Raw genomic sequence first — 12314 nt, forward strand, 5'->3', positions numbered from 1 at the left:
ACGAAAATTGCAAAATGGTAGAGGACTTTTCGACTTAGTCTAGTCCACTCTATCCCACAATAAGCGTTGATGCGGGTATTACATAACACCCTGTATATATTTTACTTCCACAAATGATCCCCTGTATAAGGACCAGAAAATCTTTTCTCTATGACAATATCAACATTCCATTCTTCCGTCCACCCACCTGTACGTCTTCAAGGAACTGAATCGAATGTCGCAGTTCCTGCAGTATCTCTCGGCCTCCTCGTTCAAGGAACCGTTGGACGCGGTGGTCTGACCGGCTCCGGCCGAGTTGCTTGCCGATGAGTTCGCCACCATTGCCACCGCCGCCGTCGACGACGACGGCACCGTCGGCGGCGCCGGCGAGGCCGCGTGCATCCGCATGTGACGATTCAGGGACACCTTCTTGTCGGCGCTGTAGGAGCAGTGCGGGCACGCGTACGGCTTCCGCGTCTCGAACTTGCCGCCGGACTTGCCGCCGCCGCCGTCGTCGTCGTCGTCGTTCGCCGCGTCCTCCTCTACGCGGGGTCGATGGGCGCAGTAGAAGGTGCGATGGGCTTCGAGGGTGCTTGCCGAGCTGAACCGGATGCCGCACGGCGGGCAAATCAGGGCGGTCGGCGGCGGCCTGGCCGGCTCCACCGTGATCGTCTCCTTGCCGTCGGTCGGCAGGACGAACAGCCGACCTGACGCGATCGCTGAAGAAGTCAATTCAATCAGGACTGGCCCCCTGGCCATGAGTTTACGAGAGCTTATTTCTTACGGCATAATTAATTTTCATGAATCTTTAAAGGTCCCGGCTCCTCTAGATTCTGATGAAGGTTTCCATCCAACTATTGTATCAGTTTTAAAAGCTCTAATTCTTAAGAAAGAGAGAAAACGTTTCAGACACCCAAAGATTCCCGTAAAACCTTTCAAGGAAATGTTTAAAATCGATTCTTCAAGCGTTTAGTTCTCCCGTAGTTGCGCAAATCGCATCATCGCGAGACTCGGATTAAAAATTCCCTTCGTCTATAGTTCTCTAACTGTTTCACGCGTTTCCGAACGAGAGCACCGTGCATGCTGGTTGCTCCAGATCCCCACTCACCGTTCTGCAGTCCGGCCGGAAGCGGCGGCGTCGGGTTCGGCGGCGACGTGTTCTCCGGCTTCACGGTAAGGGCGGCGACGGCGGCGGGTCGCAGGGCGGGATCCGTCGCCAGACTAGTATTGAGTCTCAGTCTTGGTGCTGCCTCGTCGTCGAGTCGTATCCTCTTGGTCTCCCCCGCGGCAACCGAGTCCTCCGAGTCCCTGCGGCAGGCGGAGTCCCGCCTCTTGACGGCGGTGGACGACAACGAGGACAACGGCCTCGGCTGGCACTCGTCCTCCTTGGCCGCCTGCTGCTCCTCGTCGACATCCTTGGGACTCGACTCTCGCGTCCGCACGCTCCTGGACGGCGCATGGCGGTCTCTTATACCCCTAGCCTGTAGTTTTTAACGCGTGTTTCTCAGTAAAGGATTGAATTTTAAATGTAAATTTCAATTGCGTTTCGTGAAATTAACTAAGTCACTGCACCTCGATGTCCTCGGTGAGGCTGGCCAGGCGCTTCCTCGTGTCCTCCGAGAGCACGCTGAAGCGCAACTTGATGTCCTCGCTGGCGGAGGAGCTGGTCGAAGACGGAGGGTTGAGTCTCGGAGGGGGCGGTAAACTTGAGTCCTCCTCGAGCACCGGCGGTGCGACCGGACTCGACACTGCCGATCCGCCGCCGTCCACGCCGCTGCTCACCGACGGGGTCTTCTCCGAGTCGCTCCACTCCTCATCCTCCCCTGAAACCAAAACAGAGGTACTCGTCAATCGGCATTCTCGGTCCACAGCGAAGTAGTTGACGCTATAAAAATTTTCACCCAAACTTTCGACTTGTTTTACCTCGCTAGATTATTTTACGCACTTTGAAAGTGGTAGCAACAAATTATAATTAATTCTAGATAACATAAAGATGCTTTTCTATATTCTTTGTGAGAATATAGAAACGAACGAAAAGTACTTTGGAAGAAATTCAAAATCTGAAACTAGATTATGACAACGCAACAATTTCGAATATTTCAAGTCGAATTTTGATCGTCCGAAGATTCGAGGGAGTCTTTGGGAAGCTACAACGTCGGGAGGAATTCGAGACTTGAAGACAAGTCGAAGACCGAATAAACCACGTCCGTGATTTACAAGATTCACCTTAGACCGCTTGGTTTCTACAAATTACGGATTTACCTCACTGCCGTCCCGAGCCTTTCATTCGACTCCCGCAAACTCTACAGGATTAAGCGTATACAAACAAGCGTACATTTCTTCAGAAATCGCCAGTGCCGGTCGGAGGTAGCCCGCGAGACGACCATAACGAGACGTCGCTGGACCGGAGGGAGGCTGGGCGAGGCGTCGAGACGAGAGAAACTCCGGCTGTCCGGGTGCCTAATGGGCTCTCGGTACAGTGGCCCTTCGCGTACCCTACGTTCCCTACTCTCTCGTCGGCTCGGTCTACCCCCGTCCGGCACAGCCACCCAATTGCACCCTTCGCACGCGACCTTTCATCCCCCACCTCGGGGTCGCGCTCGGCTTGCTCGCGCGCAGCCTGTCGAATACTTTAGTGTCTAAGGGCTGGCCCCAGCGAGCGTGTGTGATGGATCATTGACAGGGGATTTAATTCCAAGTCCCGCGTCAGAAAGTCAGGAACATCACCACGATCGAAGGAACCTCTGAGAAAATTAATTGCAGTCGCGGAGTTTGGGAGTTAATGAGACATTACCGCTCTCTAAGCGGTGTTTGAATAATTAACGTCGACGTTGAGAAGAATCGCATTAAATTAATTATACAATACTGTTAGGAAGGGACACTCGAAAGAAACTTTCAATGCTGAAAAAGTTCAAGTTATTAGTTAAGAGTAATTGAAGATCGCGTTCCTTTCTAGTGCCAATAGTTAAATCTTAACTGTCAAATGGCTACGATAAGAAATAATTGACCGTTCGGCATATCACGTAACGTTACGTAGTTTACGATCCAGGGACTTAATATAAGAGATCGTATGTAAATGTATACATTTCACGATTCTCGAGACGTTCCTTTTTCGATCGATCGTTAAGAACTTCGGGAGACCGGACGATCCACCAGGTGGTTCGTCGTCGCGAGAGATCGGGGCTCGAGAATTACCCGGATGCTTTAATTGCCTCCTCGGGGCGAGGAGGAGAAGGAGCGGGCATGGGGAGAGTGACAGAGGGGGGGGGGCGACGCGAGGGAGGACTCGGAGAGAGAGAGAGAGAGATGCCTGGGGAGATTGGGTAAAGGGTTGCAGAGCGCGCCTCGTGGGCTATCCCGCGCTCGCATCTACACTCGGGTCGTGTTCCTTCCTCTCTGCTTCTCTGTAAATAAGCGGTCATCGATGGATCGGCCGTGGCGTGGCGTGGCGTGGCGTGGCGTGGCGTGGCATGGCGTGGCGTGGCCCTTTTTCTCTTCTACAATCTATTTCCGTCCCTCTCGGGAACGGGCGCGATCGCGAGCCTTAATTGCGCAGCCATGCATACGTTCGCCAGCGACGACGTCTGCGAGTTCATACGCGACCCTCGTCCGCCGCTTCTTCTTACTCCTCTTCTTCTTGCTCCCGCTCCATCTCTGTGATCGCTGAGATGTGCGATTGCAGAGGAGAGAGGTGTACGGTAGAGAGAAGGTCGCGGATAGATCTCTCTATCGTATGATTGAAGCGAGAGGTGTGTACGATGGAGGCTGCAGATAAGCTCTCTTATCTCGCGCGGTTGGTTTCCTTTCCTCCCCGAGGTTCTATTATCGAGTAGGAGATTTCGAGATGATCATTGGATCGGGCTCGCGATCGGCACGGAGATCCCAGCGACCCGGGCGTTCGATAATCCTCCCACGTCCGAAAATTCAAGAGCACAATGGCCCGTGGATTTAAAAGGCTTTGAGACAACCCGAATTTCAGGATCTCCCCGAAGGCGCGAGAGAGAGAGTCCGAATATTCACAGCTCTAAATATGCTAAATTTCAAAGAGGAAAAGTTTTGGAGATTTAGGCTTCTGGCTTCCGAAAGAAAGTTCTTGAAAGTACAAAGTAGAAGCGCAACATCTCGAGCGATGTATCTTAAAATCAAATCTAACTGCAAAGGAATCGAAAGAAAATTGAAAGGTCCAGCTCGGGGAGTGTGGTAATAAGATCTCCGAGCTTTAGAGGGTTTCGGACGAAGGGACGGTGGAAGGCGGCGTTCGAGGAATGCGGGGTGAGTTCCGAGAAAATAACGAAACTCTAATGCGCTTCTAATATTCTCGCGATCAGTCGAGAAACTTAATCTTCAGGGACTCCCGTATTAATCTCTTCGGGGCATTCTTAATCGCGCGTGCATGCACATTGCATACATCGCCGATCGTGAAAGGGGGCTGCGCGCCTCGGCTGCACCTACGACCACCACCTTTACGAGCGTCCAACCACCTCCGTCGTGCAACGGTTGGGGTGCAATATATCTCGAAGAGGTGGCGGGGCGGGGGAAGAGGGGGGGGGGGGAGGCAACACGGCCGCCATTAACATATCCGCGGCCTGATAAGCCTTTCTCGGAACCGATACCGCCGCGCCCGTGTACACCTTCGGCCCCCGCTTTATGCAAGAAGCGAGCAATCGCAGCGACTCCGGCGTCGCGCTGAGGAACGGGAGCCGGAAGCTCGTACTTTCGATCCCGCCACTCCACCACCGTCCTTCCGATATGCTCCGTTCCCGCTAATGAGCCTCAAATTCCGGCCGATTTACCGGTGCTACCGACGCGATTGATGCGTCACGCAACGATAAGTTAGTTAGATATCTTATTACCTTAGACCCCGAGCCCTGCGGTTTCGAGCTGTGGAAATTACCTCGATCTTCGCAGTTCTGAATCAGAGGAACTCTGGGATCCTTGGTATCTCGCGAGCTCTGAATTTTTCAAGTCACGACTTGCGGAAGCGGACGTTAATTTTAAGGAAGCTTTGCGCCTCTTGTTGGAAAGAAACACATAGGATCAATTAAACTTGGGACGAGGACCGCTGAGGGCATTGTGGTGTACAGATTTCGGACATTAGTGGGTGTCATTTGGCCTTGCTGGGGCATTATAAAAAATCTAAAAAGATAAAACGACATGATAAGATAAAGTAATGCCCATCGGGCATTAGTAGGCATTGGTGTACACGACTTTGGTCAGCGGTTTACCCCTCGACTTGGGACAAGTTCGGCTGACGAAACGCTGAGAAATGCTTTCACCTTTTCACTCACCGGGAAAATCGTATTTGTCGTTTCTCAACATTATTCAACGTATAACAGAATTATATTCAACGTGTCAACTCGTCAAGGAAGGAGTAATCAAGGGGTACAATAGGATCCGCGCGACGCCACGTGTATAACGTACATCTTCGAGACGCGCTCGCGAAGAGATTGAATTACACCCACGGACGAAAGCGGGGCAAAAGCGATTCCCGTTAATTTAACAAAGATCGATAAAACAATCAGAGACGCGTACACCAGACGTATACCAGACGTACGCTTGAGGAGTCGCGCGGGCGCACGTGATGCGCCGGTAAATCATCGCGGGTTCCGTGACCGCGAGGGCACGCGTGCCGCGAAAGCCGCGCGCGATGCAAAAGCGTCTGCTCGTTAAAGTAATAAGTAGGTATGCCGGGCATTTATTATGCCGCGCGCTCCAAACCCTTCCTTCCTTCCTTCCTTCCTCGCCGCCTCAGTCACGGTCGACGTTGCTCGGCTCAAACTCGGTTAATAAACGGAAATTTCGAGATACGTCACGCGTCACTCTCCCGATCATGGTGTAAAGATACAAGGTGAAGCAATCTGGTGGATGCGCGGTGTCAACCAATCAGAAGTGGCCCAAACTACTGAATTTGCCCCAGCCTTCAAACTGCAAATCATTGCGGTTGAATGCAGGAAGAACCAATGAGCTGTTTGCCCCCAAAAATTGGTTACATGCGCAATGTTTAACCTTGTATCGTTACGCCACACTCCCGACCGGTCGCCGAGTGCATCCACAGCGTAGCGATTCCGCGGGGGGACTCCACTCGCAGTCGTTCGAGCAGGGCTCACTGGTAGCACAGTGCATTGACCAAACATTGGTCAAGCTTCTTCTTCTTCTTCCTCGTGTTTAGCCAATGTTTAGCCAATGCACTGCGCAGCTGTTTTGCGCGATTGAAATGTTTAAGACGGAGAGGGGCTTTTCAATTCTCAACGTAGCGAGAGAGGCTTCTTGAAAATTTTCTATCCCAACTTTTTTCTTTAACCGAGCGAAAGAACCTGCGGTTCTCTCGGGGACGCGAGTTCTCCTTCGTATTATAATCGTCGTGACTCCTAAAAATTCCCGGGCACATTCGGTTCTGGGAGGAAGCCCACGACTTGCACGACACCCCGTGTACACCCACGTACACCGGCGACGCGAGTCCTCCGGGAGGGGAGGGACTCGCAGACGGCGCAGAACGGTAGCAGCTTCATCGGCGCTATGCAAATAGGATCCTGATCGTGACGCGGGTAGGCAAACACGCGACGTACAGGTAACAGGCATTACAGGCAGCGGGGACGGGGCCCGGCTGAGTGAGTCTTCTGTCCCCCTCCGCCCTTTCCACGTCTCCTCCTCCTCCTCCATCTTCTGCCCCCGGAAACCCCCCACCGATTCGCATTGCGGATCGTGCGCCTTTTCACGACCCACGAGGTCGATCGCTCGCCATTCGTATAACGCCGTTCCGCGACCATTCGCTTTGTCTCCCTTCCTCCTCCGCCCGCCATCCTCCCGCAACCCCCTCCCCCTCCATTCGCACCCCTTACACGTTGCACCGTGGAGATATGCTAATGCACCCGGTCCCGATCGTGACACCGCAGCCGCTAAGTGAGAGCTCAACTCGCGAACCTTCGGAAAGGCGACGAACGAGGGGGGGAGGAGCGCCCCGTGTCGGACTTCCGGACGAGGGGCACCGAGGGGGTGGCCTCCGCTCCTCGCCCGATCGAGCGATCGACGTGTCCGTCCTTCGTGGAATATCGGATCGAGCGCGCGGTGCAGTCGCGGACTCTAATTACGAATGGAATGGCAATCGATCGTGTATCGTTGCCAGGTATTTTTAAGCGGAGCGGCGCAAATGAGAAACGGCGAAGACTCGAGAACAGAGTTCGGTTATCTCGGAGTCGCGCCATTCCTTCCCGCTCTAGTACACGCGTAAGAGATCGAATCGGGCGATACTCTGGATGAAAAAGCGCGCGATAATCCTGATATCAAAAGTGGACGGTATTCGAGCCTGGTTCCCTTCAGCATCTCACGCCACGGTTATTCCGCTCTGAATCTTATCGATTCGGAACATTCGGCACGATTTGCACAATTCAGTACTTAGAAAATCGTAGTAATTTTTACACGATACTTTTCAGCTCTTTCTCTCGATCTTACTTGGAAAATTCGACTACGAAACTCTGACGAACTAGAACTCGGTGTAATTCCGCAATCGCGGCGTTTCCAACATCGAGAAATTGAGAGAGCTCAGGAATTGTATTACTCCAGAACTCTTACAATTTAAAATTGTTAGTCATGTACTGGCGTCAAATAATTCTTGATGTTATTTATACACCTAGACCGAATAATGGTGTCCAAGCGGGGGGAGGGAAGGGAACGGGGATACTTAAAAATCGCGTTTCGACAGTTCTGTGTACAGCCGACAATCCGTATCGGTGCGCGGTTCGAGTTAAAAAATACACGCGAAGATGTCGTCATAAGTACTGCTTATTGCGATAAATATTACCACATGCCTCAGTGGTCGAATTGGTGAGACGCCCGCCTAGAGTGCAGGGAGGTCCAGGTTCAAACCCTGGCTGAGGTAATGTTTTTCGCGATAGATTTTCTGTGTTAAAAACACGTTGCCAGTTATCGTCGATTAAAAACTTAATTGTTATTAATTTAGAATAATTGCGTCCCTGTTTTTCGTACGAACATTGCCAACGTTTAGGAATCTCGTCAGCGGAATTAATATTCCGCGGGTTCTCTGCCGGAACGTATACAAGTACTTTCCGCAGGCGGACACTGTAAACTCTCGGGTACAACCAGCGACGGTCTCCGAGTCGCAGTCTCTCCCGCGAGTCAGATACGTAACAGCTTTATTGTGTCGATCGATACTTTGGATCGGTACTCGTGGTACCAGAGGTGTATCCGTCCACCGACGGTCGCCGGCCGTCTCTTCTGGGAAGCTCGGATCACGTCGTGGAGCGCATTATTCATGCGGGACGAGCCCGCTTCGTCGCCACCTCCGCCTTCGTATGCTTGGCGTTTACGCCTCCTCCTCTTCCTCCCCCGTCCACTCGGCCGTAGGGACAACGATCATAGTAATTATCCTAAAGGACGACGATAAGTCCGATATCCCGCGCTGATAACGTCGCCGTTTCGACTTTCCACACATTTATCACTTAATCACGATCAGCCTGTTGCGACCCGCGAGGCCGTATTGGTATTTGTTATTAACCTTTAACAAATAAAGGTGTTTGGGAGCGACGTCTTCTCTCACGATGCCAGGAACATGATTAGAAAATCGAGATAATTGCTTCTGCGAGAGCGCGAATAATTAAACTGCAATTGTGCGCGGTTAAATTAAAATTGTTCGACCACGGAAGCTAAAGTTTATTCGAGTTCCGATGTTTTAAATTTCAAAAAGCAGAAGAAGGTATTTTAACGCGGACAATATCAACATATTAATATATTAGTGTTAAATCGGAATCGGCGCGCAGTTTAAAGTCGAAAAAGAGACGCGAAGATATCATCTTTGTACTGTTATGGCGACAAATATTACCATGTGCCTCGCTGGTCGAATTGGTGAGACCCTCGCCTAGAGAGTAGGAAAGTCGAGGTTCAAGTTACCATTTTTCGCAACAAATTTTCTGTATTGGTCGACCAATTAATAGATGTGGCCAGCGGAGGTCGAATGAAATTTAGAATTTTAAATCGCAATGTTTTAATACACAGAATAATTCACTTCTCATTCTATTCAGTTTTAAGACAACAGATCCCATGACCATTTGATTTCTGCAATCGCAATGTGATACCTGAGTCTGCCCGGTCTTCCTCGATCAGTTCTACTTTAAAACAAGCAATTATCTCCTAGCCATCAATTCCGAAGACCTCTGTACAACTCGAAGGCGTCGTCGATATGCTAATCGTACGACTACCTATCGAGACAACGCGGACATTGTCTTTATCCGAAATTACCGGCACTACAACGTACCCAGTCCGTTGTTCGAACACTCCGCCCTCCCCTTTTCTCCCTCGCCAGCCTCTCTATCTCTCTAATTTGTTTGCCCATCATGAACACCATCCGTCGGGCGATCTCCCCCCCCCTCTCCTCCTGCGCTCCTCTCTCGTCGGAATTTTTTTTTATCTTCTTTTCCTCCATACGACCGGTCTTATAATATCGAAACTGGTCGGGCTAATCTCCTGGCACCCGATCGTGAAGCGGTGATTAGACTCCGTGTGTTAGGATTAGAACCTGTGGATCTCTCGTTCCATCGACTCTAAGGTGCCTTCCATCTCTCAGACCGCGCCAGGAATGTGATTTCACTCGGAACCGAGTCGTCTATCGGTGCTCCCGATATGAATTCCCTTCCGTTGTCTACTCACCGCCGATCGTTTCCACGAATCCGCAGATTCACCTTTTTGACGTCTTGATTCCTGAATATCAATTGCATCCTCAGTTTCTCGACGTTCCAAAGGATCCAACGTATTTGCGGAGATTCGAAGCTCCAAAGATCTCGAAGTTAAGAGTGAAGAACACGACCAAGAATACAAAAAAAACAGGCCGATGGCTCCTGGACGAACGTGGCCGCACTTTCTCAACACTCCGCGTGCTATCCCCGAATTCATATTCCGTTCCGATTTCCATGATGTAAAAATACAGGTGAAACATTGCGCACGCTGGGGAAAAAAAAGACAGCAACCCATTTTGGGGCCCACAATTAGTAATCGAATTATTTCGACTGCTCGTAATTCTAATCTTTTACGAATTTTACCCCACGTAACTAAAAAACGCAATTAGCTATTCTATCTATATCCAAGATTTAAAAGTGACACTACCTAATCAATACTCTCGATTAGTTCTGCCGATATTCAGTAACGCAAAGATAATGCGGTCAAAATTTTTCCCAGAGTAGAATTACGAACAATCCAAATAATTTTATTACTAATTGTGGGCCCCAAAGTGGGTTGCTAACTGTCTTTTTTTTCGCCAGAGCATGCAATCAATTTTTGGGGCAAATTTCTGATCGGTCCGGAGTGCACATCCAAATAGGAATGTTACACCTGGTAATCTTGCATCGTGCTGACTTCCCTCGATGCCCAAGTGCCCAGAAACTCATCTTGAAATTGTATGCCGATTTGAACGAATCGTGGATTTTAATTGAACGATTTTAGATGAATAGAGTCGTCCCGTCACGGCTCGCTATCCGAATGAGATCATCGAGAGCCGGAGCGCAGAAGGCCGTGTTCGCGTTCACGTGTCGTTATCACGCACGTTGTGCATTTCCCCTCATTTATTTCCGCGCGCGCGATCGCGCGCCCGAACGTCGAAAGCGCCCTGGGGCAGAGCCCGGCGAGGAGGAGGAGGAGGAGAAGGAGGAGGAGGAGGAGGAGGAGGAGAGATCTTTGATCGGCGCCGAGACGCAGCTGTTTCGTTTATCTCGCGACAGGAACAGGATCCGCGCAGGTCGTTTCGCCCGCGAACAGGACCTTCGAGAGACGTTATCGTCGCGCTCCATCTGTCACCGTCTCGGTTTCCTTCGCTGCGCTGCCGGGCCGGCGATTTTTTTCTGTTCCGCGTTAAAACCCGGTAACGAAGGACGAGGAGGAGGAGGAGGAGGGAAAGAGAGAGGAGAGAGAAAGTAGGGGGGAACGGCGGATTGTCGATAGGGGTGGCGAAGAGTAACGTCGCCGCGCCACCTCGCAAATTGGTAGCGGAGAAAGCTTCGGCGATTTACAGGCCACCGCTTTTATTTCGTTTGCACAATCGTGGACGAATGAGAGGTTCTTCCACGAGGGACAAGTTTGGCAGAGGAGCGAATTAGCGGCCTAGTCAAATAGTCACGGTGAATGAACAAGGCGATTTCTCCAGGAATTAAGAGGATCCTCGATTCCTCTGTACCGCCGAAAGCAATAAAACACATTTTGGACGGGGTGAAATTTAGGCTATTTATGAAAATTTATGAAAATAATCGAGTTGAAAACATCAGTAATAAACAAATAAATAAGTGACACAGTGATTAACTAATGAGTATTAATTAGATGTAAAAAAGAGGAATAAGGACGAACTAATCGGACGCTTAACGAATGGACGCGAGTGATACGTCGCTGGTCGGACTCGCGAGGACCGCCCGAACCGATCTTTCTCCTTCCGGTTTTCCGGGAAATCGATCGGGCTCCGTCGCTTCCGCGTGCCAGATACGACGGTCCCCCGCCGTACGGCGCATCCCCGTGTCCGCTCGTCATCATCCCTCGAAATGTCGAAAGTGTCGATCCAGCGGGCGGCGCGCCGGGATCGGCCGGTCGTGCGGGAACGAGGGGACGAGCGTAGGGCCGAAAGGTAACGAGACCGGGAGATCGACCGGATCAGATAAGGCCGGGCAGGACCGGCCGGTCCAGATCTCACGAGATAGGAGAATTTAATAACCTGCTACGCGGCGCGCGGGGGAGTGGAGGAGGCGGCGAAGCGGGCGGGGGAGCGTGCGGGAAGGGGGTGGCAATAATATCGGGGAGATATTGATCTTTAATTAGGCACGCAGCGCGCGGGAACGCGAGATTAGATCTAAGCTAGACGAGAGAGAGAGAGAGAGAGAGAGAGAGATAGAGAGAGAGAGAGAGGCGAGTCCTGGTCACCCCCCTCCCGATTTATTCCCCCCTGAGCTCGTCCGTGGATTCGGCGGAGGATCGAGCGGCCTGATCCAGATCCGCTCTCGGTCGCCATTCAAATTACCCACGAAAGAATAAAAGGGACACGCGATGCTATCGCGGGGGACCGCCGGGAGAGGGAGAAATAAGAAGAGGCGGAGGTTGGTTCCCCGCACGAATGTTCCGTAAGACTAATTGAAAATTTGAAGGATGCTGATCCCTGGCGCAGATATCGCCTGCGTTTTAATAGCTCGCGTGGGTGGGTGGCTGATAGAATTGTCTCGTTGGAACGTGTCTATCCGGGGAACCGAGATTGCGGCGTCGAGATCTAGAGCGAAGGGTGTCCCGAGGCTGCACGAAGATCGCGGCGAGAGCGCGGAGATGAGGCGATGTCGCCCGCGAGGACGATATTGTCG

At 51.5% G+C, this 12314-nt stretch overlaps 1 protein-coding gene and 1 non-coding gene across 2 annotated transcripts in view; one reads left to right on the forward strand and one right to left on the reverse strand.

Annotated features, from left to right (window-relative positions):
* LOC105567467 (zinc finger protein ush) overlaps window positions 1-12314 on the reverse strand; it is a 198936-nt gene that overhangs the window by 5292 nt on the left and 181330 nt on the right. The window contains exons 2-4 of the mRNA XM_012022362.1: window positions 1552-1802; window positions 1088-1460; window positions 188-698 (exon numbers count right to left, since the gene is read on the reverse strand). Of these exons, the coding sequence (XP_011877752.1) occupies window positions 188-698; window positions 1088-1460; window positions 1552-1802 (1135 nt within the window). The remainder of the gene's footprint in view (window positions 1-187; window positions 699-1087; window positions 1461-1551; window positions 1803-12314) is intronic.
* Window positions 7783-7855, forward strand: Trnas-aga. Its single transcript has one exon. It is a non-coding gene; the product is annotated as a tRNA-Ser (tRNA).

The sequence above is a fragment of the Vollenhovia emeryi genome, unplaced genomic scaffold, assembly GCF_000949405.1.
Source record: "Vollenhovia emeryi isolate VEMERY1.0 unplaced genomic scaffold, V.emery_V1.0 DF939137.1, whole genome shotgun sequence".
Lineage (NCBI taxonomy): Eukaryota > Metazoa > Arthropoda > Insecta > Hymenoptera > Formicidae > Vollenhovia > Vollenhovia emeryi.